Source organism: Desmodus rotundus, chromosome 12 (genome assembly GCF_022682495.2).
Source record: "Desmodus rotundus isolate HL8 chromosome 12, HLdesRot8A.1, whole genome shotgun sequence".
NCBI lineage: Eukaryota > Metazoa > Chordata > Mammalia > Chiroptera > Phyllostomidae > Desmodus > Desmodus rotundus.
This window is the reverse complement of record NC_071398.1, coordinates 62,700,344-62,727,707: the sequence shown is the minus strand read 5'-3', so window position 1 is coordinate 62,727,707 and position 27,364 is coordinate 62,700,344. Positions and strand designations below refer to the sequence as shown.

The 27,364-nt window shown below is 51.8% G+C and overlaps 1 protein-coding gene across 4 annotated transcripts; it reads right to left on the bottom strand.

Moving 5' to 3' along the window:
- TAFA3 (TAFA chemokine like family member 3) lies at positions 1-25,105 on the bottom strand. Of its 4 annotated transcripts, none has more exons than XM_053916227.2 (6): positions 24,792-25,105; positions 23,563-23,620; positions 21,824-21,939; positions 21,018-21,167; positions 20,048-20,172; positions 1-59 (listed from the first exon to the last, which is right to left on the bottom strand). In XM_053916227.2, exons 3-6 carry the CDS (start codon positions 21,936-21,938, stop codon positions 51-53), a joined length of 399 nt encoding a protein of 132 aa, XP_053772202.1. In that variant the 5' UTR covers position 21,939; positions 23,563-23,620; positions 24,792-25,105; the 3' UTR covers positions 1-50. The 4 variants fall into 4 exon arrangements, with proteins under 4 accessions (XP_053772202.1, XP_045059265.1, XP_045059266.1 ...); XM_045203330.3 differs by lacking the exon at positions 1-59 and adding an exon at positions 15,129-18,249; XM_024570549.4 differs by lacking the exon at positions 1-59 and adding an exon at positions 18,166-18,955.
- Positions 25,106-27,364: the final 2,259 nt, after the last annotated feature.

Below are 27,364 nucleotides of genomic sequence, written 5' to 3'. Positions count from 1 at the left end.
ATCGTCACAACATCGACGAGATGCCCTGTAGGACCTTCGCTCCTGCCGTATCAATCAGCCTGTGGTGAAATGGGTTTTGTTAGTCGTTTTGCTTGAAGTCACAGACCCTACTGAGTGAGGAGTTACTATGCAATCACAAGTAGACACAGGCAGGCCTGGATTTTTTTAAGTGACGGAGCTACCACCTTCCTAGTTGATCATACTTCAAGTTCTAATTGAGTTCATAGTGATGGCAAGAGAAGCGTTATGGAGATCTTTCTCCCAAAGAGGAGTTGGGGAATATTCCCCCCCGCCCCGTCCCATACCAGGAGGACAAGGGCAGTTATTCCCCTGCCCACCCGGCCACCCTGGAGCTGCACAGTGACGAGGAAGGAGTCCCTCCACCTACCCCCACGGTGGTCTCTCTAATTCCTTCCCAGCAGCAATTCCTCATTGCTGTCAGCTGTGGAGGGACTTCTGTGGCCCCCCCAGGATGAGACCCTTGCTGCTCTGCCCTTTTAAGGAGGGCACCACCACCTCAAGGGGTGTCAGAGAGCTGGGCAGCCTGAGCCCCAGCCACCTGAGCCCCAGCCACCAACACAGAGAACTGTGTTGGTTGAGGTCCACTGGAGAATTTAACTGGAGAACATAAGTCACAGAGCCATGAATAATCATCATAATTATCATGAATAATCACAATTAAGACAGAGGGTTGCCTTTTGAGGATCCTTAGTTCAAGAGTTGCTGGCACTTCATTTACTTTTCCAGGGAGAAAAGGAAGTTTCCAGTAACTTCTGCAGCGACCAGACTGCACGAGGCAGCTGTGTGCTGGGGACATCATGCACAGAATAAGGAGACCCTGAGCCAGAATTACTGAGGGACCTAGAGCCGCCTGACCTCTTAGAGCCCTGTTTCTCATTTGCAAATGGACACCATACCTTACAAGGTTCTGGTGAGGATTTTACAAAACCATGTGTGTGAAGCATCCAGTGCTGAACCTCAGAAATGATCACTTAGGATACAGGTCCTTTAAGATATGCTAACAGACACCAGGAGTAGGGAAAGAAGGAAAGTGTGAGGAGTATAAGGCAGACTAATGCCACTATCTAAGAAGTAGTAGGTACCCGTTCAATAGTAGCTATTATTTCACTTTTGAGAGTGGAAGGGGCCTGAAAAGTCTTACGAAGGCCCAGAACAGAACTGCTCGACTGACCCACAGAACAGCGAGACATCGGAAATGCTGTGCTAAGCCACTGAGTTTGGGGGTGACTTGTTATACAAGAGACGTTAACTGATACAAAAGGTAGAGGGCATCTTTCATTCTTGCCTCCTGAGCATCCATTTAAAAAAAAATTTGTGTGTGTGTATTAATTTATAATCAACTTAATCAACCTAAAATCTCATTTTTCTTAAGTTTTTACATTTACTTCTTGACATTACTGTACTGATTAATCTTTTTAAGATACATTTTATTAATTACGCTATTACAGTTGTCTCATTTTTTTCTCCCTTTTATTCCCCTCTGCCCTGCACCCCCCTCCCACCCACATTCCCCACCACCCATAGTTCATGTCCATGGGTCATACATATAAGTTCTTTGGTTTCTCAATTTCCTATACTATTTTTAACCTCCCCCTGTCTATTTTGTACCTACATTTATGCTTCTTACTCCCTGTACCTTTTCCCCCATTCTCCCCTCTCCCTCCTTGCCGATAACCCCTCCACATGATCTCCATTTCTGTGACTCTGTTCCTATTCTAGTTGTTTGCTTGGTTTGTTTTTGTTTTTTGTAGGTTCAGTTGCTGATAGTTGTGAGTTTGTCATTTTACTATTCATATTTTTGATCTTTTTCTTAGATAAGTCCCTTTAACATTTCATATAATAAGGGCTGGGCGATGATGAACTCCTTTAACTTGACCCTATCTGGGAAGCACTTTATCTGCCCTTCCATTCTAAATGATAGCTTTTCTGGGTAATCTTGAATGTAGGTCCTTGCCTTTCATGACTTGGAATACTTTTTTCCAGCCCCTTCTTGCCTACAAGATTTCTTTTGAGCAATCAGCTGATAGTTTCATGGGAACTCCTTTTCTCTTGCTGCTTTAAGACTCTATCCTTACCTTTAATCTTGGGTAACTTAATGATGATGTGCCTTGGTGTGTTCCTCTTTGGGTCCAACTTCTTTGGGATTCTCTGAGCTTCCTAGACTTCCTGGAAGTCTGTTTCCTTTGCCAGATTAGGGAAGTTCTCCTTCATTATTTTTTTAAATAAGTTTTCAATTTCTTGTATTTCCTCTTCTCCTTCTGGCATCCCTATGATTCAGATGTTGGAACCTTTAAAGTTGTCCCAGAGGTTCCTAAGCCTCTCCTCATGTTTTTGAATTCCTGCTTCTTCATTGTGTTCTAGTTGAATGCTTACTTCTTCCTTCTCTTCCAAAGGCCCAGCCAATCAGCATGGCACCTCTGGGGGATACCAGTGATCAGCTAACCCAACTCCCATTCCCAGCCCTCTTCTGCCTAACCCACTTCAGTTAGAGTCTGGAGGAGCAGATTTTTTTCCTAGCCTCCCTTAAAGGTAGGAGTTGCTGTGTGACCCAGTTACAGCCCAAGCGTTTCAAACAGAATTCTGCCAGGAGCCTCTGGGATAGCTTTTTCTTTTCTCATAAAGGAACAGTTGATGCTAGTGCCTTCCCTTCTCTTCTCACTGCTTTGAATCTGGCTGTGATTTTTGGAGCAGCAGCAGTCACTTTATAACTGTGAGGCAAAGGCTAAGAGCATTTTCAAGATGTGGCTGCACGGCTGAACCATTAAATTAACAATGGCAGCTGCCTACTTTCAGACTTCCTGATACACAAGAAAAATAAACCTACTTTTTAAACACTTCTTTTCTTTGTGTTGGTAGTCAAGTTTTCCGTTTCTTACAGTTGAAAAAAGTCCTAACAGAGCATCTCATTAGCTACAGTAATTATCAAAGACATTAAGAAAATATAAAGAGAGATCACTATGAATGAGAAATTATTTTTATGTTCTTCTTTGTAACTACCAGTGTCTTTAAAGTGCATTTTAGTAAGCATGCATTTATATGGTAATCAGTAGGGAAAACGAAAATTCAAACAATAACAGCAAACTAAACTTTCAATACCCAAAGCATAGAAGCAGCTTGATCCATTGTCAGGAGACAGACCCAGATGTGTGCTTTCCATGTTCAATTTTCTTATCTATAAAGTGAGGACATTTTCTAAGTATTTATTTCATATGGATCATGTGAGAATTAAATATTTATAAATGTACGTGGTGCTAAATACAGATGCACTTTTTAGTGCTCCCTTTTAAAGTAGGAATGCAGACAAAAGTGGCTGGGGTTAGTGGATACAGGGAAGAAAGACTGGGGGCATGGGACCCTAGATGACCACCCTTAGGTCACACCCCATAATTCCAGTGCCTTCTGCACCCTATCTTGGTCTCTGCCGTCCTTGTCCACGGGGCAGCCCAGCTCGCTGTGTATCTCTTCTATCCTCTTCCTTCTGCCTCTTGAGAGGCTCATTACCATTCACAGACATGTTCTGTACGGTTACATCTTCAGTGCGAAGGAATGTGAATGGTAAGCGAGGTACCTAGTCTGAAGCTTTTCCTTTGAAGTCTTTTAACAAGTCACCAGGGACTGATGAAAGCACAGAAGTGCTGTCTAGAATCCAGAGTCAGGACCTGAGAGCCGTGGCTGCTGCCAGGGAAGGGGGGCCACGCCCCCACACTCCCAGACAATCCTGAGGCAGCCCCTCTGAGGTTTGCTCCCATGCTCGTCTGCAGGCCTCTACGGAGGATGGAGAATGCGGACCACGTAGCCACGGAGAGGTCCTGGCCTCACAGGCGCTCAGAGCTCCAGCGACACACAGCCGCGCTCCACACCAGGCACTTTCCCACCCTCCCACACGTGTGCTCTGCTCCAAAACCGCACACATAAGTCTGTGCTCACACTCAGCCCGCAAAGCAGACACACGACAGCAAGAGCTGTTCACTGCGTGCCCGCCGCATAGGGAGGGGTTACACACGTTGTTCTCTGTCCGGTACACTGATTCTGTAAAGCAGGAGTTATTAACCACCTTTTCATGGATGAGGAAACCGGCTCCGAAACGTGAAGGCACTTGCCTAAAGCCACAGGGCTGGCAAGTGGCGGAACCAGGTTCGAATCCCAATCAGGCTGGCTGTGCCGGGTGCCTACCGCCCGCAGCTGGGCCCCCACGAGCGAGCGGCGTAGCGACCACACACCTGATGGATCTCGATGGACAGAAGCTGTTCTCCTCTGCCGGGCGATTCGATTTTCTGCGGAAAGGAAGCTTCGTACTCACACGAGCTTCGTTAATGTTCTATTCCCTCTCCCTCCTCCTTCACTGTTTGCTAGAATTGAGTTTTGATTGAAAAGTACTTTAGCTGTTCACTTCATCAGTCCCTGGGAGTCACTGCAGCCAAAAGGCAGAGAAAGGCGGAGCTGAGCCACTTCCTTCGGCCCGTGTCCAGCCTGGGGACCGCTGCTACAGCCTCCAGGGGCCCGGTGCCTTGGCAGCACGGGGGCGGCCGGCAGCAGCCACGCCAAGGTGGTGTCGCCCAACTCCACGCTTCGGAAAGCCACGTCGCAGAGGTGGAGGAGCGGACGCGACTCTCCGATTCGTTCTCTAACAAAACGGAGTTGAACCCGGAAGCCAGCGCGGGAGCGGCGCGGCCCGCGTGCCGCTCACGCCTGGCCTTCCTCCGCCGCCTCTCCGGCGTCCTGCGACGGCGGTCACACAGAGGCCTCGGGCAGCGCGGGCTGCGGGAGGGAAGTCTCCGCGGCTCTCCTCACCCAGCTCCCGCAGCCCTCTGTGCGCGCGCACGCCCACGCACGCACGAACACGCGCACGCACGCCGTTTGAGGGCTGCTTCGGCGAGACCTGCGGTCGTTTTGGTGCCAAATCTCTGCTTCTCCTCGTCTGACCTGGGACGCGTGCCGCAGTGTCCCCTCCGCGGCAGCGGGAACGGAAGTCCTACTTCTCAGCATCAGCGTCATGGTGGACACGGAATAGTTCCTGTGAGTGAGGTGCTGAGGACAGTGCCTGACTAGTCGCTCTGCAAGTGTCACCATTGTGGCCGTTGTTTGTCTTATTCTCCCAGACTGGGCCTGCCAGAGGCCACTGTTTCTGAGAACCAAGGAGTCCACCGGGAGGGGTCAAATAAGCGACAGGAGGGAGGTCACTATGGCCAGAGTGCTCACCAGCCTCCTCACTCCCGTCCCATCTGCCCTGAATCTGTTTTTCCTTGTTCCACTCTGCGCAGTGTCCTGCCCCTCACTTCGCTGTGCTTCCCCCTCCCGCTCAGTTAGGAATCAGGCCTGGGAAAGGGGGAGGAGGAGAAGGTAGTGAAGGAAGGAGAAAGGAAAGGGGAGAAATGAAGACGTCTTTCCTTTCCTGCTTTTTTTCTTGAGGAGGGGGGAGTGGTCAGACTTCCAGAAAGGGGCCTAGATCCCAGCCCTGTGCTTTGGTACGGAACCTTACTACGTTGTAATTGTTCTGTGTCATGCAGGTTCCTTCTGCCCAGGGTCACACTGCCAGACGCTGGCCTGGGTCAGCCTCACTCTGAAGTCCAAGCTCCTCCTACCTCCCCACACCTGGGAATGTCTGGGGGTGTCCACGCCCACTTAGCTCCCTCACCAAACAGGGAGCCCTCCCCACGCTGGCCCTCCCCTCCGCCCCAGCCCCCAGCTAAAGCGCGGCCTGGCTTTCTCCACTCCCCCACCTCTTGTTCCTGCTAGCTTCTCTGCATCCAATGTTTGACATTCTCTGATGTTTTCTGACCTTAAACGAGAATTAAAATTTTAATCAGCAAATTACACTGTTCATTGAGTTCATGACTTTGGTAAATGTTGCCAGTGGAGTCCAACACCCCCAACCCCGCCTCCAGTCCCTGCCCCACATAAATGAAGCGGTGTCCCTGAGGGGCAGAAGGACAGGGGTGGGACTTCCTATTAGCCTGAGAGGTTGCCCGCTTCAAGGGCCTTCCCTGGAGTCCAGGGCTGGGCGGGCCAGCAATGAGCAGGGCCACTTGGAGCTCTGTGGGTTCTCTGTTACCTGTCATCACAGGCACAGTGACATTTCGGTGGCTGAGCCTGCCTGTATACCTGCTTCAGTTTTAATGGTTTCTACATCTGCCTACTGGGGCTCACATTCTCTTCTCCGCGCTCTCCTGCCTGGGTCAGAATGCTGTAATGTCTGTCTGTCTGTCGGTCTCACACATACACACGCTCCCGAGCCCCAGGGAGGACCAGCACACAGAAGCCCAGAACAGAGTGGAGTGCGAAAGCTGAGAAATGATGGAGATGATTCCTATGCTGCCGTGAGCACCTTCTCCCATACCATGAGAGTGACCTTAGGGAGGGAAGAAGAGGCTGTTCTTCCTCCCAGGGACATCAAGGTCTAACAGGGGACAAATCCCCACCTCCAAGTGCACATCTAATGACCCAGAGGTCACAGAGAACATGTACAATACATACTGGGCTAGTGTGTGTTGGAAGGTAGTGTCAACACAGGACATCGGCCTGGAGGTAGGAGGAGGGGGGATTGCTTCAGAGGAGCTTCTAGGGGTACAAGGGGCCCGGGAGGGAGGAGGAGGCTTAGGTAGGGTCAGCTGGCAGCCCTGCAGCACCTGCATCTCCCATAATGACATATTAGCCAGAGACCAATTTCTCCTTAAAGGAAATTCACTCCTAGATCCTTTGTCTGTATATCAATTTCAGAGCAACTTAGTGTTCCCTGATCTAAGGGCAGGAAGAGATACTGCGGCACAGCAACCCAAAGGTGGTGTTTCCTCCTTGCCGGGACAGCACGCTCCCTTCGGCCCACATCCCCAACCCTCCCCTCTCCCATCCCAGGAGATAAGAACAGCAAATGCTTATTTCATGCCAAGTGCTCTACACAGACATGTGACATCACTGTGAACACTATTATTAGCCATACTTTAACAATGAAGAGACTGAGGCACAGTGAGGTTAAATAACTTGCCTAAAGACACTCAGCCAATAAGCAGTGGGACCTGGTTCAGAGCCCAGAGGCCTGGCTCCAAGGCCACAGTCCAACCACTGTGGGTTTCCGCCTCTTGGGTGAGCTGTGAGTCTACTTCATCGACACAGAGAAATCAAGCAAAGCCCTCTCTGCAAGCCTTGGCAGTTCCAGCTGCCCTTAACAAGGGCTGAGGGAGGCCAGGACTTAGAAAGAAGTACAATTATCTTTATTTACAGGGGACGACATTGTTCATGTAGAAAATCTAAGGAATCGTTTTAAAAAGATTTTTACTTTTTCAGAAAGAGGGGGAGGGTGGGAGAAACAGAGAGAAACATTAATGTGTAAGAGATACATCGTAGGTTGCCTCTTGCACACTCCTAACTAGGGACCTGGCCCGTAACGCAGGCATGTGCCCTGACAGGGAATTAAACTGGTGACCTTTTGGTTGGCAGGCTGGCACTCAATCCACTGAGCCACACCAGCCAGGGTGGAATCTTTTTTTTTTTTTTAAAGCTACTAGAACTCATCTGATACAGCAAGATTACAGGTTCGATCCCCAGTCAGGACACAGACAAGAATCAACCAATTAATGCGTAAATAAGTGGAACAACAAGTCGATGTTTCTCTCTCTCTCATCCTCCCCTCTCCCTCTAAAATCAATAAATAAAGATTAAAAAGAAAAAGAGCTACTAGAACTAAGAAGACCATATAGAAAGGTCAATATACAAAGAGCAATTGTATGTCTATGTACTAGCAACAACCAACAAAAAATAGAAATACTACAACACACAGTACTCTTCAATGAAAACCCCAGCAAGATTTTTGTAGAAATTGACAAGTTGATTCTAAAACTGACATAAAAAGATCAAGTACCAAAAATAGTCAAAACGTTTAAAAGAAAGAACAAGGTTAGAGGGCTCCAAGACTCACTGTAAAGCGACAGTGGCCAGACCAGCATGCTGTTGGTGTAAGGACAGACACAAATCCAAGGGACAGAAGTAAGTGTCCAGAACAGAGTTTCCGCGGGTCAGGCATTGGGATGCAGCTCAGTTGTGCGGGTCTGGCTCAGATTCTCTCATGCAGTTGCAGTTAAGACGATGCCGTGGGCTAGTCGTGCGAGTGCTTGACTGGGGCTGGGAGTCTGTCTACTCCCAGGTGGCTGCCATACCGGCAGCCAGGTTGTGCTGGCTGTGGATAGGAGGCCTCAGTTCCTCGCCACATGAAGCTCCCCACAGTGTCTTCAGTGTCTAGCTGACTTCCCCAGGTGAGCGATCCAAGAGAGTAAGGTGGAAGCCAATGCTTTTATGACACAGCATTGTAGGTATATTCCATCATCTCCACAGTATCACTACGGACTGAATGTTTGTGTCCCCTCAAAATTCATGTGTGGAACCCCTACTCCCCAAAGTGATGTACTAGGAGGTGGGCCCTTTGGGAGGTATTTAGGTCACAAGGATGGAGCCCTCATGAAAGCAATGAGTGCCCTTGAAAGAAGAGACACAGGAAGTATGTGTGTGCAGGGAGGGGGGAGGGATTAGCAGGATAGCCTGAGATGGGGCACAGGGAACTTTTTTTAAAAGAAGATCTTATTTATTTATAGAGAAAGGGAAAGGGCGGGAGGAAGGGAAAGAAACATGGATCAGCTGCATCTCACACATGTCCTGACGGGATGGACCCTGCCACCCAGGCAGGGGCCCTGACCGGGAATCGGACAGGTGATCCTTCACATTGCAGAAGGATGTCCAACCAACTGAGCCACACGGGTCAGGGCACACAGGGAACTTTGGGGCAGATGGAAATGTTCCGTGTCTTGACCACAGTAGTATGCAAATGCATCATACCTCACCAACATGTCCACAGAAAACGGGAGCACTTCATCGCATGTAAACTGCCCTTCAGGAAAGGTGGTTTTAAAAAAGGAGGCCCAGCATTCAACTGGGTTTCAATTTGAACAGACACTATTGGCACCTTTTATACGTCTTCATCAGCGCCCGCAGGGCCCAGGGCCTTCGCACCAGCAGACTTTCCCCAGTGCCACAGGGCCTGCCACGGAGGAGCCCAAGAGCTTCCACACGGTCAGCAGCTCTGGTGTACTCTTCAGTAGGTGGTGGCAAGAGTTTGGTAACAAAGGAGAGTGGGAGAAGGAAGAGGTAGGCGAGGCCCTTCACTGTCGCATCCTTGCAGGGGGTGGTAGTGGGGGGACGGAGATCCACCCTGTTGTGAGAGGGTGTCACGCGTGCAAACTGCGAAGATCCAGACCCCTCAACGGAAAGGCGTCTTCCCCCACCTGCTCCAGTGACAGTGCGCGGGGGGGGGGGGGGGGGGGGGGGGGGGGATGGGCCCAGAGGCCTCCGAGTGTGCATCCACGCCACCATCCCGGCCCTTGCCTCCCCCAAGTCTCAGAAAGGCACCGTCGTGTCTCGAGCCTGGATTAACCTAACTCCGCAGGATGGGCGCGAGGGCGCGGTCCACGGAGGGCCACCGGGCACTGGGAGCAGGCAGGAGCCAGGAGGGCGAGAGAGCCGAGCGGAGCGCAGAGGGCGGTGCCCCCGGCCGCAGGTTAGAAAAGAGAAGCTTCAATTGTGCCCGGGGATCTGGTGGAAGGACCCCTGCCTGGGCGCCCAGGTGACCCACTCTGACTGTCGAATCCCTCTAATCTGCATTGGGACTCAATCTGCTTTTTGCGGTGGCGTGGCCTCTCCGAGCGCCGCCTCTCCGGGACCCTCACGCGAGACCCAACCCTCTGCTCAGAATCGCCACTAGCCTCCCGGGCCCGCCGCACAGCACTGATCTCGCCCCAGGAGCTTCAGGTGGACACCGCGCCCTCCCATCCCCGCTGCAGGGAGCTCCGGCCCCCAAATCTCCGGCGGGCTCGGGGAAGGGCATCGCCAGACCCCCGCCCTACGCTCCCCGTCGTGCGGCGGCCGCTGCGGGCAGAACTGCTCACCACAGACACGCCTCCAATCTTACACACATCCCTCAGTCTACACGCCCCCCCTACACACACCCCTGCACACTCACGGCCCCCACTCCACCTCCCGCGCCCTCTCTTCCATCTTTTCATTGACAGTCTACAATTGCAACCAATTGTTCCTACATAAACTTAATTAAAAGATTCCTCTGGAAAGACTGCTGATGTTCAATGGGCTTACTAAGCAGCTTAGTCTTTAAAAATCAGCAGCTAAAAGCATACGTTTGCACGTCGCATTGACTGGTGATCAGCTACCAGGAAGGCGCTTGGGTGCTGGCGGGTGGGAGCGGCGGAGCGAACCCGGTCCTCCAGCCTTGAGAGCTGTCCCAGGTATCACTCTCAAGGAGGAAACTTCAGCGCTCCTGTCCCTGGGCCAGCGATGCCTCTTGGCTCAGTCCTCAAGGAGCCCTTAGAGAAAAGCGCAAGGTGGGATGGGGCTGCTCCTGCAATTTTGGGGGAGCTCTGAGGGGCCCAGAGCTGCCTCCTCGGCCCACGCGAAGCTTGGCCAGCTACAAACAGCTTTTCATAATCCACCTCCCAACCCTTGTGGAAAACACCTGCAAGGAGATGCTCTATTACATGCCTTCTCCCCTGACCCCCGGCTCTGGCTGAACCCCACTTGGTGGCTCTGGGAATATAAGTGCATAAAGAGAAGCTAAAGAGAAACTCGACCTTCGCGGGAGTGAAATGGAAGACCAGTGCTCCAAACCCCCTGGGAAACAAAAGGCAGGAATTAGGGCAGGACTCCCAGCCTGACCCCAGCAGCCCTTCTCCTAGGCAGTGTGGCCTCCTCTTTCGCAGGAATCCCCCAGCATCTGGTCCCCTGGAATTGCCACCCTTATTATCCAAACTCGTTTTCCAGGCTTTCCTTGAAATTAGCTAAATTTTCAGTGGTGGACCCTTACAATGTCACTAACTGAACACACCAGTAAGTACTCAGGAAATGTTTGCTTTTGTTGAATACTGCCCCCCCCCCAAAAAAAAGGGGCTCAGTGGAGGGTTACAGACCCTGAAGAAGGTAGCACGTTTGGATGCTGGGCTTTTAATGTCTTTCCAACAGCACAGAGGCAGTCACCTGCCTGTGCGTGGAGGGGTCAGTGGGGCACTCACACCTGTGACTGGGAGAGAGGAACAGGTAGCATCCATGAAGGAGTGGAGACATGTGGGAGCTTGAAAGTATCATCTTCCTTCCTCTCCATTCTGCACCCTCAGGCCACCACTGCTTTTGGTTTAAGGTCTTTTTGTTTCTTACCTGGGTCATTGCCAAAACTTCTAATTGGTTTCCCTGTCTGCAAATTCATCGTATCATCTGGGCTTACAGCGGTCAACCAAAGGTCGCTACCACCAATCCAATGCCAACAGGGTCCCCAATTGGGGGGTGGCAAAAAGAAACACTCTATTCAGGTAAGCAGTCTGCGCACTTTGGAAACACAGGAACCATAGGAAACTGAAAGTGTGCTTCTGTTAGATGAGGAGCAAGCCTGTTTATATAGAGAAAGTTCCTGCCCTGATCCCTTATTGGCCCATTTTTATGCAAATAAGGAATCCAAATATTCACTGTTTGATTGGTCCAAATTGTACTATCCTGATTGGTTGGAATTACATGTTTTGATTGGTCAGTAATACGCAAATGATACTACAGCTGTGCTGCTCTCTTGGACTGGGCAGATTTCTGCCCATTGGTCAAAATATAATTCCAGGAACTCCTTTATAACGTTAGGCTCAGTGGGCAGGAACCTCTCTGAGTCTTAGATTCCTTGTCTGTAAAATCACAAGCCCAAGGAAGTCAGGAACCACCAGCTGCTCACACCCGGGGGGAGGGAGAAATGAGCCTTCCTTCCCTGACCTGGAGTCCTTCTCAGCCACAGGAGGTTTGGCAGGTAAGCCTATGAGTTGCTGACCCCCGCGCACCTCCCCCACCCCCACCCTTACCCCCACCGAATTGCAGTTTGTGTGACTGAGAGGCCTCTGCAAACGGTGACTGCTGGACTCTCCATTATTTGGGCCAATCACAAGGAGCCCTTCTTGGTAGGTATTTTGTTTCTCAGGGTCAACGCAGCCCTGTCTCTAATACCGCAACCTGCCCCTGCGGTTAGCCCTTGCAAGGCTCTCCATTGTCTGGGAGTGGAATTCAAACTGCATGGTATCCAGCTTCTTTCTTAGCTCACCCTTGGCCAACTTGCAGCCTCATCTCTTACCATCTATCCTTACCCCTTGTATTCCAGCCACAGCTGAGTGCTTCCTTCAACTTTATCGCAATCCCTCTGCCTTTGCAAAGGTTTTTTTTTTTTTTTTTTTTTTTTTCTACTCAGCCTTTATTCTTGGTTTCTCCCAACACACTCACACACACTCTTCACCTGGCTGATTCCCCCTCAAGTCTAAAGACTTGGACTCAGGATGCTTTCCCCATGCTGGATTTCTTTTCTTTTCTAAATAGGTGCTCCTACAGCACAGAGGATACACCTCTGTCATCGATTGCACTTATTAACAGCCCACCCCCTAGCCCATCTCAACTTCCCTAAGCACTAATTATAAAGTACTCGGACTCGGCAGTTCAGCCCCGGAGGAGGTGGCCAGGACACAGCCCGTGTGTGGTGAAGGATATGAGCTTTCACCTGCGCAGACCTGAATTCAAACCCTGGTTTGTCAGCTTTTTTTGCTGTGTGATCTTTGGCAAATTACCTAACCTCTCTGAGTCTTAGATTCCTTGTCTGTAAAATCGGAATAGTAATTCTGATTTGGAGCAATCCTATGGAGCAATCCTTATGGAATTGTTATGAAAATGAAACATTTCACATTAGAAAAGTCTGTTCCTGAGTTCTTTCTCACCATGTGCTTTCTCCAGGTCCTGGACCCACAAGACAGCTCCTGAAGTCCCCCAGACTTTCTCTCCCCTTCTGAGCATTTGGATCTGCAAACTGCTGCTGATAACACTCACTTCTCTGGGTCTTGAGGAGAACAAATAAGTCAACGTATGTGAAACCAACTGACTGAATTAAAATAACATGGTAGGGCTCCTGCAAGAGACACTTGATTCTTCATCCCACCTTTCTTTACCTTTGACCTCAACATGTGGACAAATTTTTGTGGCTCAGGGTAAAAAATATACAGCTTCTGTATATTTTTCTGGTTGCTTTCAGGTAATTAATAGTCCTGCTCACTTTCATGAATGGGAAAAGGGAAGAAAATAATTATTTAACATGTAAATTAATACATTCATATTAATATAAGGAAGAAATATGACAGTGTTCACTTCCATAACTGGTCATGTGGCCAAAGCTGATATTTTTAACTTCCTTCTCTATGATTCATTGCACATTCCCTTTGTTTTCCGCAAACACCTCTCCTAAAGCAGTCACTGAAAGATATCTATAGTAACATATTTTGCTAACATTGAATTAACCTAGGCAGATAAATCATTTTCTGAAATAGAAGAGCCCAAAGTTGTGGGTCTGGGAAGCAAAAATCCTCTTAGTGGGTCACTGGGAGTAACAGTGAGCGGAGCCATCCCCATTTCCATGCCCCAATTTTCCTGCCTATGAACCTGACCCAGGGGAGACTGACTTGGAAGAGGACGTGTTACTGGGCCTCTCCTACTTAGAGGTCCCTCGATATGGGTGATATCTCCTTCCACTGGCCCCCTATGATGGCCTCTTTGCCTCAAAGGCTTCTGGCAGGCTTTCCCTGCCTGGGGTCGCCCTTCCAGGCAGCCCTCTTGGGCAGTCCACATCTGGCCCTTGGAAAACATACAGACCTCCATGTTCTGCTAAGCTCTGCAGGTGCAGCTTGCTCCCAAGATAGTTCTCAAGACTCACTATCCAGGCCTGCAAGCCAACCACAGCCACTTGCCTTCTGATTATTTTCAGGCCTGAATTCCGCTGTCCCCTGCCTTCCAATCAATTCAAGTCAAGCTTTTGGAGCTCTTTTCTGCAATCCCCCTCATAAATGGGTTATAGTAAGAAAGAATCAACACCTAAACCTTGCCTTTGGCTGAGGGAGGAAGAAGAGGCAACTTCAGACAGATCTTCATTATCACCAGCTTTCGACCTGAATTCTTGACCTATCTTACACAGTCTAGAGGTGGGCGATGGACTGTTATTGACCATTCCTTTTACAAATCTGTAGAAAGAGTCTACCATCCTGATTTAGTATATGGGAATAGTTGAGAATAGTTGATACCTATCTTTCTTTTCCTGACCTTTGATGCCTCTCTCCAAGCTTTGAGATGGGAAGGCTCCCATTTAACACACTGTCACCTATATAGAGTCTAGCATGATGTTTGACGCATGGTAGATGCTCGCTAATAGAAGTGATGGTGTTATTGCCCGTCACCTAGCATGTGGGTCAATCCAGCCCTTGGAAATGGTAGGACCCCTCCTCCCCTAAGCCAGAGTGAAGGGGAGTTTGTAACCTCATGTAAGGCTTGAAAGGCTGTTGCCTCATCCTCCTTATGCCCAGTCTACGTGTGTATTCCAAACACAATGTTTACAGCCATCCGAGTCCAGTAGCTTCTGTGCCCTTGCACGCACCCAGACCCACACACAGGGACAAATCACAAGCCCAAGGAAGTCAGGAACCACCAGCTGCTCACACCCGGGGGGAGGGAGAAATGAGCCTTCCTTCCCTGGCCTGGAGTCCTTCTCAGCCACAGCAGGTAGGTGGGAACGTGCTGGGCTTCATGCAGCCAACGCGCCCTGGTCTGACGTACAGGCTAGCATCTGCCTTGATTAGTCAGTTACTGAACTAAGCTAGTTATATATTTGTAATATCAGCCTTGCTCGTGGGCATGGAGATACTCAAACCCACCAAGGCACAAAACACCAGCAGCATGTGAGCATGCACAATTACCTCTGCACACATGGGTGCATAGGCAGTTACTTTAAATTTAAAAGTAGCAGTTGTAGGAACTTGGCAAATATGAACTGAGCTGATCTGGGGTGTGACAACGTATCAGGGAGGCACTCATCTGCTTCAGGTCTTTCTCTTCGCCTGGGTCTTAATCTTCCTGTCTTCGCTTCTTTGGTTGTTAGAGCTCACAAACAGTACCCGAGGGGATTAAAGGGGATACAGGCACAGTCTCAGAAAAAACAATCCCAAACCGAGAAATACAACAGAGTCATCATTTTCCAGTCTGTAAGGATGCCCTGAGGAAGATTCGATTAAAATGCCAGGGCAGGGATTGGCAAAAGTTTTCTAGAAAGCGTCCAGTAGTAAATATTTTAGGCCTGTGGGCCATACGGTCTCTTTGCAATGAGTCGGTTCTGCTGTTGTAACAGGAAAGTAGTCATAGAGAATAATAAACAGATGAGCAGAGTTACATTCCAATAAAACTTTATTTACAAAGTCATGGGCCAGATTTGGTCCATGGGCCTTAGTTTGCAGACTCCCACACTAGGGTCTAAAGAACCCAGAAGCCATTGAGACTGGCTTCACAGGTCTTCCAGAGGTTGGTAGGGGCTCTATTCTGTCGCCTCCAAAAAGGACAAAAATCAACCACTCTGGATGTGGCATTAATTTTCTTCTAATTATTTTGTGATTTGCTTGTGTTTTGATGTTCTGAATGAGTGGTCTCAATCTCTTCTTTGTCCCTACTTCCCGCTTTCTGAGTATATATCTCTAAATCCTTCCCATTCTTTGTTCTGTCCCCTTGCACTCAGAGCTGGGTAATTTGGGAATGAGACTCTCACATCCATCCTTGCTAAAATCCTGGCTTCTTTTCAGCCTCCTCATCTGCACTGGAGGAAAGAGGCAACGTGCAGTCGTGCAAAGAGTGCTTGTCTGGATCACTGGGCAGGACCTGCCACTAGCTTGCTGTGTGACTTTGAGCCAATCACCTAGCCTCTCTGAGCCTCCCTCTCCTGTCCGTCTAATGAGGGAGTTGGCTAACTGATCTCTGACAGTCCCTCTAGTTCTAAGCTTGTGATTTTAGGAAATTGCAGCCTCAACTGTAGGCAACTGCCTGGAGCCATTAATTAGGATGTCACTAACAGACTAATGAAAACTGCCAGGAGGTCACAGAAATTAGCTGCATGATTTCCTGTAGTTGGCAACCTTCCTAAGGAGGGGGTTGGGGACACAAGCTGACTCTGGGGAATCTGAGATCCCATCCCACTAAGAGGAGAAGAGGAAGACAGAACTCTAGGATGCCTGTGCTCCAGGAAAATTAACTTGCATTCCTAAACTGCCATTGAAGTAGCTATAAAACGTGCACAAACGTTGACTTAGTTGGAAGCGGGACCCTAGGGAGCTACTGTTGGGAGATGGAGCGCTTTCCCTTTTCCACCAGACCCCCCTGGATGGGGCTCTCTCTCCTGGCCACATAAAGGACATCCCTCAAAGCCCATCAGATAAATATCTGGATAGGTCAGGAGGAAATGGAGACTTTGAGAGATTAAAAAATGAATTAGCATCCCTGGCTGGTGTTGCTCAGTGGATTGAGCACCAGCCTGCGAACCAAAGGGTCAAGGATCCGATTCTCAGTCAGAGCACATGCCTGGGTTGCGGGCCAGGCCCCCAGTATGGGGCATGCAAGAGGTAATAACCACACATTGATGTTTCTCTTCCTCTCTTTCTCCTTCTCTTCCCCCTCTCTAAATAAATAAATAAAATCTTTAAAAAAATGAATTAGCAAATTTCAGCATTTGCCAAAGGAGAGAGGTCTCTGTAAGCAGGGAGGACAGAAGATCAGGGAGGGACAAGGAGCTTGGACTTTGACCAAGGCAGGGACTGGCGGTGGTCGGCAGCGCAAGCGGGTGGAGTTTGTACAGCAGTGTCCCTATCCTCAGGCTCCCCGAGCTCGTAGCCCAGCAGGCTGTGGACACAGCAGATGGGCAGGGGAGGCAGTGGAGAAGCCCATGTCCTGGCCTCTAGGAGGGCAGGCTCTTATTGCCTGACTCTGCTAAAGCTGTCTCATAAGTAGCCTAAATAATTCACTCACCGATCTCTCAAGGAGCATTAGAAGAAAAACAAAACCTGACCCAGACCTCGCGCTCAGGTTCCACTGCAGAGAAGGCAGGCCAGGAGGCTGGGAAGGAGCCCGGAAGCTGCAGACATGAGGGATGGCCGCCTTCAAAGGTTCACTGGGGTTGGCTACCTTCCCAAAACAGCCTGGGGCCTGGTTTGGTATAGCCCTCGAGCTAAGAATAGCTTTTACATTAAAAAAAAAAATTTTTTTTTAAACAAAACAAACAACACTGAAGAGAAATGCTCCAAAGAGACTGTATGTGTCCTGTGAAGCCTAAAATGTTTTCCATCTGGCCCCTTCTAGAAAGTTTGCCAACCCCTTAACCCACTCCCAGTATTGAAGGCGATGAGAACCTTTGGCCTACTCCTTGACTGCCCAGCCCGTGACCCCACTATGTGCTGAGATTCACAGCTGTCACAGCCCCAACAGTTACAGCCCAGGGAGCAGCTGGCATCATCGTTCACCCCAGGACCCCAAACAAAACAAAACAAACACAAGAAAGGAAGCCCTGGAGAGGGTGAACAGTCTTGGTTCTACTGCATGGGGTGCGAGGGAGGGAGAAAGAGACTTGGCCCCAGCCCTCAGTCTGAGGATCAGAATTCAGCATTGTCCAGGCTGGTCTCCCCCTCTTACGCCCCCCAACCCTGGGCCCCACAGTCTTGGCCATTCCAGCTGATCCCAGCTGTCACCAAAGCTTCGATTCTCTTACTGATGAGATACTCAAGCAGCCCATGTCTCTGGGTCCCTGGAGCCAGTGTGGCAGCCTTACTGGGCCAACTCTCAGCCCTGGACAGAGGTTCCATCCAGCCCAGCAGGACCTTTGAAGGGCTGACCAGCCTGGACTCCGCCCAGACCCTCTCTTGGAGCCAGAGCCTCTGAGAGTGACAGCCGAAGGATTCTGGAAGAGATGGGGCAGAGCGGGCAATGGGGCTGCCAGCTCAGAGTGTCCTGGCTGTCACTGTGCTGAGTGACCTCTGGGCTACCATGGGCCCTGTGTGGAATTTCTGGAGCTCAGGGCACAGTAGAGATCCTGTGGCCCCACATCCTGGTGTGTAGGGATTCAGTTTTATTTCAGATAGGAGAGCAGGGACCACGGTAAAAGTTCCTGCTGTAGGTTCTCCCAAGAAAAATGTTGCCACTGTGCAGCCAGTTCTTTGAAGGTTCCTGTTCTTGAGACAAAAGCAACAAGGAAGGCCCAGGTTGGATTCCCACTTCCAGGCTGACTTGGAAGGTCAGTCATCTTAAAGCAACGGAGGTCCAAGCTGTGAGGCCTTGGGCGAGCCGAGCCTCCTCTCTGGGACTTGTCCTCATCTGTTCAAACAAGCGAACAAAAACTCAAGGTGTTTGGATGGCGGCAGTCCTGTCCATCCTCTACCCAATGAACAGCCCAAACCACGTGTCGCCTCTGCAGAAGCTTAGCTGGCAAGTTCAGCTCCATCTCCACCCTCCTTCCCCAAGTCAAGCCAAAGGATGTACAGCCGGTCTGGCATGGGGGTGAGTGTCTTCCTTCAGCATGTTAGCGGCTTGCTGGGGATTTGGATTTATGTGGAGGAGGGGAGTGGTGGGTGGTGAATGTGACCTCTTGCCTCTGTGCCCTCTGGCCAGTGGTGGCTGATGAGCTGTGGAGTCTCATCCCCAAACCCCCACATGCCCACAGCCCGTGACCCAGAAGCCACAGTCTGGTACCACATGCTTTAGTCTAAATTATCTGGATTGTCGTCCATCAACTCTCCAACTTGACTGCCATTCCTTGAAGGCAGACATTGTATCTTGACCTCCTTCCGTGTCTCCAGGGAGAGCCCAGCACAACACCAGACATGTGGCTGGAGATGTGTCTGCACCGCTCAACAGCTTAACTGAAATGCCCCGGGAGGAAGTGGCGCTGCATGTGGCATGGGCGTGTGTCCAGGCAAGTGAACCTCCATGTTTGCTGGCCGATAACTGGGTACCCTGCTCCAGTCCGCAGACCAGTCAAGCTGTCCTGCCCATACCGTGACCCCCAGGGCTATCGCGTCACCTAGAGAGCAAGCAGGGGTGGGGCAAGGGTGAAGTTAAAGAAGGGAAACAATACCCCCAGGATATGCAGGTCACGTGCAGGTCACTGCCACCATCCCTTCCCCCTAAGAAGTCCAGCCTGGGGGAGCGTGGCCAGGTGGCCCACGCAAACATAAATCAGGCATGTCTCACCACAGCGTGCTTCAGATGAGTTACCAAAATTGCAAGCACAGTGAGTGATCTGCAGCCTACAAATCCAAACCTATAAAATAGTAACATATGTCAGTAGCTCAGTGGAGGGGGGTCTGCCTCTCTTCTGGTCTTAAATATACTCAGAACAGCTGTCTGTCCTGCCGCCTGCAGAGAGGAAGCTCTCCTGTATATCCAGCCACTCTTTTTCTTGCTGTAGCTCCCTCTCTGTCCTGTGCTCTCCGAAAATGCTGCTCTCTTCAGAACCCGGAAGCCAGCCTTTCCTTCTGTTCGTTTGTTTGTTTGCTCGTTTGCTGTGTGTGGTGGTGTCCAGGGAAGGCAGGAGTAGAGCTCTGGCTTGCCCCAGGGTGACACCATTTGTACAAATGGCGATGACAGAGCTATGCAACTAATTATCCGTGACACATGTGGACTTGCTGACACATTTGATAAAATTTTAATTACCCCTTGTTCTGCAGGCCAGGCAGTCTGCCTAGAGGAAGGCAGGTGTGGACTGCAGGGAGCTGGGAATCCTGGGACTGTGGGGCGGGGCCTGTGGCAGTGGTGGGCTGGCAAAGTGGCTACTAGAGTCACCTCTGAATTATCTAGATAATTGCCTCAATTCTCTACTTTGCTCTTACCGACCTGACATTTTCTGGGATGCAAACTCACTCCAGGCAGGGGAGGAAACTCAGACACGTGAAACACCAGGAAATTTGCCCAGAAGGACACATGCATTTCAAACCCAGAGGCCCTGACCCCAGACCCCAGAGTCGAGACAGACCTGGGGGGCCTGTCCAGAGATGCACCCACGCAGTTCCCGGTCTCACCTTAGGACACCGACATTGCCCAGGGCTCCTGCACGCCCTTTTCCATCCCAGGTGAAGGGGAGCAGGAGGGGGATGAAGTGGCCACCCCTGGGTACCTTGGTGGTTTTGACTCTGTGTCCACTGCTGCAGCTCCACCCCGACAGGTCCGGGAGCACTTTGCACTCCTCCCCGGGCAGGCAGGGCTCCATCTGGCACCACCACCTCTGCAGGACGATGGAGGCTGTGGGAGCAGAGCGCAAAGAGGGCCGCGCTAAGCTCTCTGAGAGTACAGTGAGCAGTCAAGGTGGCAGGGGAGGGGTCTGTCCGAAAGAACTGCACGTTTCCGCACATCCCTGGCTTTTTGGAGCCCTGCAGTTCCCTGTCTTTCCCCTCCTCGGGCTGCCCAGAAAGGCCTGGGCTCACAACCGTATCAACCGCAGTCCCACTGACCCCTGCATCTCACCAAAGACAGCACAGGGTGACGGCTGTGGACATGGTGACTACAGCAACCCTCCAGGTGAGTCACCGTGTCATTAGCAGAGAGGCACCGTCCCAGCACACCCTGGGTGTTGTGGGTAAGTGTGTGAGCCGTCTGGAGGGGCCCACAGAGCAGCAGTGCACAAGGAGGCAGGCACGTGGACAGCGCTGCCACGTGAGTGTGAGAAAATGGGGGGAGGGGCCGCGAGAAAGGGAGTGGAGTGAAGGGATGCACGGGCCCCTGTGACAGGAGGCAGAGGCTGGAGTGAGAATGAGAAGAGGGCCTGGGGAGGAGGGTAAGAGCAGAAGGCCCCGTCTGCAGGAGGGAGTCCGACACACGAGGTGTGGGGGCATCTGGGTGCAGGGACATGTCTGTGTGCGTTCTGGGCAGTGGGTGCCGGCTGGAGGGCGGCTGTGGTGTGCTTTCCTCCTCTATGAAGCACCACGGTCACGTCTGCCCTCCCCCAGAGGTTGCCCCATCATTTGAGACCTGACACGGAGGCCCTGAGATGGGTAGGAAATCATATCCTCAGCAGATGGCGAGGCCGAGACAGACCTTCCTATCTCTCTGATCAGGCCCTCCCTGCCAGGTCCCGGCCTCTCACTCACCGTCCACACAGGAGGGCTTTGCCCGGGTGGTGCCAGCCACCTGGCCGGAGGAGCAGGAGCACTTGACAGTCTGGGAGCGTTCCTCAACGCGGTTCCGGTTGCAGCAGCGATGAGAAGCTGTCACCTCGCAGGTGCCCTGCTTCACTGGGACTGCAGGGGCCAGCACGGAATCAGGTGCCAGGCTCGGCCTGCGCCCCTGCTCCCCCCACCCGTTACCCGCCCCCGCCCCCCAACCCTGGCATTCCTCCAGCCCCTCCCCCCAGCTTAGGGGAGGAGAAAACAGGAAATCCTCCTGCTGCTTCAGTGTGAGGCCACACTCATGCCCTTTGGCAGAGCCTGGCCCTGGGCAGAAGAAAGATGAAGTCCCACGCCAACCCACACCTCCCAGCCTCCTCCGGGAGGGCAAGGGCCCCAGGGTTTACAATGCGCAGGAAGGATCATCCGCTTACACAGGCTTTAGCCAACCCAGAGGGAAAACCATAGAATTAGGCCAGGAGGCTAGACTTAAGCCTCCAGGGCCGGCTGGGCAGGACGGTGGGGACCAGGGGGGCAGCTCTCTCCTTGCAGAACACCTTCCAGAACCAAAAGGGAAGGCGAGCAATGGATCTGCCCACCCCTGCTCCAGGTTGGGACAGCAGAGGGGGCAGAGTTTCCTGGGTGAAGAAGAGGAGCAGCCAGACCCCCCTAGGATCTAGGGATCTGACTCTGCCTCAGAGATCTGCCTGCTGTGGGATGGGATGGGGGGTGTCCAGCTCCCCAGGTGTCCTGGGAAAGCCCCTCCCCAGGCCCCGCCACTTCCCCCAAACCTGTGGGAGTAAGAGACTGCAAGGAAGCCGAGGCCAGGAGGGTGCACAGCCAGGCGAGACAAAGCGCCAGCAGCCAGCCGCCCGTGCTCCAGGCCCACGTGGCACTGTCACGCATCCTGCGGAGAGAAGCGCACACCTTGCTGAGCTCCACCCAGGGGCCCCCAGAGCCCAGCCCCAGCGCCTCTGTGCCAGGCACCCTGGGAAGCACAGAGGTGGGCGGGGCACACCTTGTTCCTGGGCAGCTCTCAGCCTGGCCCAAACTCACTGTACAAAGTAGCAGTGATTGCCCTCCCAGCAGGAAAGAAAGCAGGAAGGGAGACCATCCTGCTGTAAAGCTTCGTGGAGATGACATTTAGGAGGGGTCTTGAAGGATGAGCTAGGCATAGTCCCACGGACGGCTATGACACGGGAGGGACAATAATGCTGATTCCCATTTTTGGAGCACTTGACCCAGGCAGTTCATGAACAGAGTCTGGAATCCTTCATGGCTGTCCCACAAAGTAGAATTTTTTGTACCTATTTTACAGAAGAGCAAACTGATACTCAAGAAGCCCAGACACAACCTAAAGAACCATCAGTCAAGGACTGGCTAAATATATTGGGGAGCATCTGTACAAATGCAGTCCCGTCCAGGCATCTGTAAAAAAAGGAATGAGGAGACACCTCATGTGCTGAGGCACTAACAATAACCCACCGTTAAGGGGGAGGAGCAGAGTGCAGGATGATGTGTATAAACTGCGTAGCCCTGGCCCTGGCTGGGTGGGGCAGTTGGTTGAAGCATCATCCAGTACACTGAAAGGTTTCGGGTTCGATCCCGGGTCAGGGCACAAACCCAGGTTGCGGGTTTGATCCCTAGTCAGGGTGCATACAGGAGACAACTGAACCATGTTTCTCTCACATCAATGTCTCTCTCTCTCTCCCCGCCCCTCTCTCCCTTCCCTTCCCTCTAAAATCAATTTCAAAACATATCCTTGATGATGGTTGTACAATTCGCTGAATATACTACAAAGCATTTCATCATACACTTAAAATACATTTACTGTATAGTATGTAAATTATATCTTCATAAAGCTGTTATTTTAAAAATTGAAAAAAAAATATCCTCAGGTGAGGATTGAAAAAACCCCCTAAGATGTGTAAAAGGGAAGGATGATATGTGTTGCTCAAATATGTATAAGCTAGCTCTGGAAACGTACAAAAATATCCTAATAACACAGGTTGCCCCCAAGAAGGGGAAATGGTTGGCTGGGAGGTAAAAAGGAAGACACAGAATTATTTTTGTCCCTGTTACTCTTTTACATTTTGGGTTTTGAGCCTTGGGAATGTCCTAGCAATTCAATTTAAACAAATTTAAATTTTAAAAGGAAGAAATGAAACCAAGGCTAATGGAAGTCAAATGACTTGCCCACGGCCAGGCAGCGTATGGGTGGCAGAGGCCGGCAGTCTGTCCCATTCCCACTGCCCTCCTTTCCGTCCCTTCTCCTCCTCCATCCTCAATGGTTCAGCTCTCCTAAGTCCATCCCAGAGAATGAGTCAGAAATGGAGGGAATCCCAGGCAAGCAGAGGCACAGAGCAGCTGGGAGCTGCTCTGGGGCATCGCTGGGCTCCTGCAGGTGCCAGCACAGTGCTGGGAACACCAGAGGCCAAACCAAATGCCAGGACCTGGCTGCTCCCTCAGGTAGGGTGCTGGATCTCTGTCCCCCCGCCTTCTCCCCATCTTCAACTGTCTCCTCACTCACCTTTTGGGGGATTTCTCAGCTTCTGTCTGTTCATCCCCTGGCCTCAGACTCACTCTACCTAGACAAGTAGGAAAGATTCTTGGGGGGCTGCAAAGGACAAAGGGAGCCCATGGTCCTGCAGGGGGTAAAGGGGGGCCTAGGTGAGGGCAAGAGGGGTGGGCTGAGCACTGAAGCAGAGCCCAATTCTGAGGCTGTTCCCCAAGGTGCCAGGGTGGAGGCGGTCTCTCCTCTGCCCCAAGGAATTCGCAGGGGTCCCTGCGGACTCTGGGAACCTGTAGGGTGTGGTGAGCCTGAGGAGAGCAGCGGAGGAGTTTCTCTGTCCCAGGAGGAAAGCAGGCCCGAAGGCAGGAGGCATCTAAGAACCAAAGCTGTCTACCACCTACCTGGCCTTGGAAGGGAGCTGAAGGCCAGGGGTCCTGAGCCAAATCTGACAGGAAGCTACTTAAAGAGGCACCTGGGACAGGCCCCTGAGCTCCTGAATTCTCTTTGTCTCCATCCACCTCCTGCCCCCTCAACACCTGCTTCCTGGACTTGTATGGAGAAGGCCAACCCTGCCACCCTCACCCCAATCCCCACTCCCAGTGGTTAGAATGGGAGTCCTCCAGCTCTCTGAATCACAGAGGCCCGTAAACAGCTCCTCCATTTCTTCCTAAGACCTCTCCCTCAGCCTCCAAAGGCAGGTAGACCGAAGCCAGCAGGATGATGTGGCCCAAGAAGAGAGCCCAGACCTCTGTGTCCTAGGTTCCTGGAGCAGAAGGCAGAGAAGACCAAGGGGGAGGAGGGCAAAGCGGGGCTGATATCCCGGGAATGGGTAACTCTGTGAGCAGACAGCTCCCCACCCTTGCAGATGGACCTCCTCTGACGGCATCTCCTCTCCCCATCTCATTTCTCTCTGAGCAGCCACACCCTCCGATCCAACCCTCCTATGAACCCCAGGACCCAAAAGACGTGGGGCGGGGGGGGGGGTGCATTTAGGCTGGTTTTTAGCATTCTGTTCCCTCCCTCAAGACAGCTGGAGAAAGAAGCTTTGAGGATTTATTCTCTGGCTTTAACACTCTTGACTCAGTTTCCCAACCTGTTTCCCCCCAACCAATCCAGGTTACAGCTAGTCTGAGTAGCAGCCAGCAAACCAGCAGGGGGCTGAGGATGTGAACCACAAGAACCTTTAACCTTTTCCTTCCTTTCCGCGCCTCCACTCCAAATTCTGAGCCCCCGCCCCTGGGACCTACCTGTCCCACGGCGGTGCCCTGGTCCCACCCGCCGGCCTGAGGTTGTCCTCGTCTCTGGGCCGAGACCAACACTCGGAGAGCCCTCCGGCGGGAGCGGCCAGCTCTGGGGCTGTCTAGTCTGGAGCCCTGTGTCCCTCACCAAGTTGCTGCGTCCCCGAGGCTGCGGGGCTCTGGTCAAACTGGCATCACGGTCAAGTCGGGCCCCGCTCTGCGCAGGAGGGCAGTTCCGGGCCCGCCCGGACAGCTCAGCGGAGCTCAACGGGGGTCCCTCCGAGGCTCCCGCCCGCAGGCCCGGGAGCGCGCAGTCACCGCTGCAGTCCTCCAGCCCCGCGCGGGCGCCGCCGCCTCCTCGGGGCAGCGCGGGACGCCGAGCGCTGCACTCCGTCCGGCGGGCGCAGCGGGACACAGCGGCCCCTGGCGGCCGAGGCAGGGCGAGGGACGAGAGGCCCTCCGGCGCCAGCGGTGGGGTAACGGTGAACATCCTTCTGTGGCCGGGGTCACTCAGAGATAGATGTGAGAGGCCCTCAAAACTCGCCAGGTATTGGGGCCTCAGTGGGTGGGGGCTAGAGTGTGAGGAGTGACTGCGCAGACCTTCAGGGGTTTTGAGCTTTGAAGATTCTAGAAGTGCATGGTCTAATACGGTAGCCACTAACCGTTATGGGGTTTTAAACGTAAATAGACATAAAATAAAATTTAAAAATTGAGGTTCTCCTTCGCACTCACTGCATTTCAAGTGCTCAATAGCCACATGTAGCTAAGGACTACGGTACTGAGCACAAAAGATAGAGAACATTCCCACCATTGCACAAAATCTCCACAACGCTCATCTAGATTGATATGTGAGCCCTCCGCTGTCAAAATGTCAAAATCCAGCGGGGAGTAGCAGATGGTCCCCACCCTAGGAGTGGTGTCCTCAGGCGTGGGAAGACCTAGGGGAGGGATTAGGGTAGAGGTACAGCAGGCAGGAGGGCTGCAATAGGCTGGTCCCCATGGCTGTGGGATGTGAACGCCAACTTGGAAACCAGAGTCTGAGACAGGGTTTCTTTATCATAAAACTACATCATAATTGCAATTTTATAATTCTTTATAGGGTGAAATTTTGAAATTTTGGATGTGCAAGTATTAGACATATGGAAGAAAGAGGTGGTATGAATTTGTCTCTTAAGAAGAGGGACAACCCTCTTAGGTTAAGAGGGCTTGGGGTGAGGTCATGGGGAGGAGCCTGGCAGGGGAAGAAGCCCAGTTCTGAGCTCAGAGCCACTGCGTACAGGGGCCTGTCTTGAGGATGCCCAATTCCCTCCCTACCTGAGGCCCTGGCACTGAGTCTCATTTCTTCCTTTTTTTAAAATTTTTTTTAGAGAGAAGGGAAGGGAGGAGGAAGAAAGAGAGGGAGAGAAACATCATCATGTGGTTGCCTCTCACATGCCCCCAACTGGGGACCTGGCCCACAACCCAGGCATGGGCCCTGATGGGAATCAAACCAGCGACCCTTCGGTTGGCAGGCCCACAGGCCTGCAGGCAGGCACTCAGTCCACTGAGCCATACCAGCTAGGGCCTGGGTCTCATTTCTAAGCAGAGGAGAATATCTCACAAGCCCGCTTCTTCCTACCCTCCCCCCCTCCACATTTTTTTTCCTTTTCATTCTCTGCTGCCTCAGGGAGGAGCAGAGGCGGTGGCCTTCTCACCGGGTTCTGGGGCGGTCTGAGGATGAGGTGTGATGATGCCAAGAACAGGAGGTGAGAAATTCAGGGAGAAGAGAGCCAGCAGGCTGTTCTGGAGCCCGAGAGAGCTGTTGACATCCCTGCTGACCATCTGGTGCTGGAACTAGGTGTCTCTGGGCCCTGGCTCTGTGGCCCACTTGCAGCCACACCCTGCTGGGTGCTGCAAAGAGCAGGGGTTAGGGAGCTGGGCCGCACAGAGAAGTGGTAAGCAAACTGTCCCAGAAACACGGAATAATAAAAATAGTCAGGCTGTTACATTTTTTTCTTAAGTCTCTGGCTTGCTGCTAGTGTTCATGCCATCATTCTGAGCATTGCTTCTAGTTTTTCTCAAACAGAAAGGAAGTATCCACAGCACCAGCATGTTTTTTATCCGTCTGTCTGCCTGTGACATCCTATGTACCTTTGGACTGATTTCTGTGTGTGTGTATGTGTGTGTGACTTCCTTTTCTTTGGCTCTCTGCTCAGAGTGCAGGCGCAATCACTCAGGCGAAAGTTCAAAAAACTAAATGATCATTATGAGATTTTTATTTTTATTGCCAGGAAACTCACCCTTCTGGGGGCACTGTTTAGCTCCCGCACAGAGAGTCTTGTGATCAGGAAGCACGCTGCCCCCGAAGTCTAGAGGTGAGTCCCTACCATGAGCTGGGTGCTACCACTGCCTTGCATTAGGGCCACTTGTGCCCATTTGTACTGTGGGTGGGGTAGTAGGTATCTCTGGGGGCCTAGTGATCAATTCCCATTCCACAGCCCCTTCCCGGCAGGAAGCTTAGCCTGGCCTCTGCCTCCCCCTGGCGGCAGACACGGAACTTGTTCAGCATCCCCAGACTGCAGCCTCTGCCTTAAGAGGAGGAG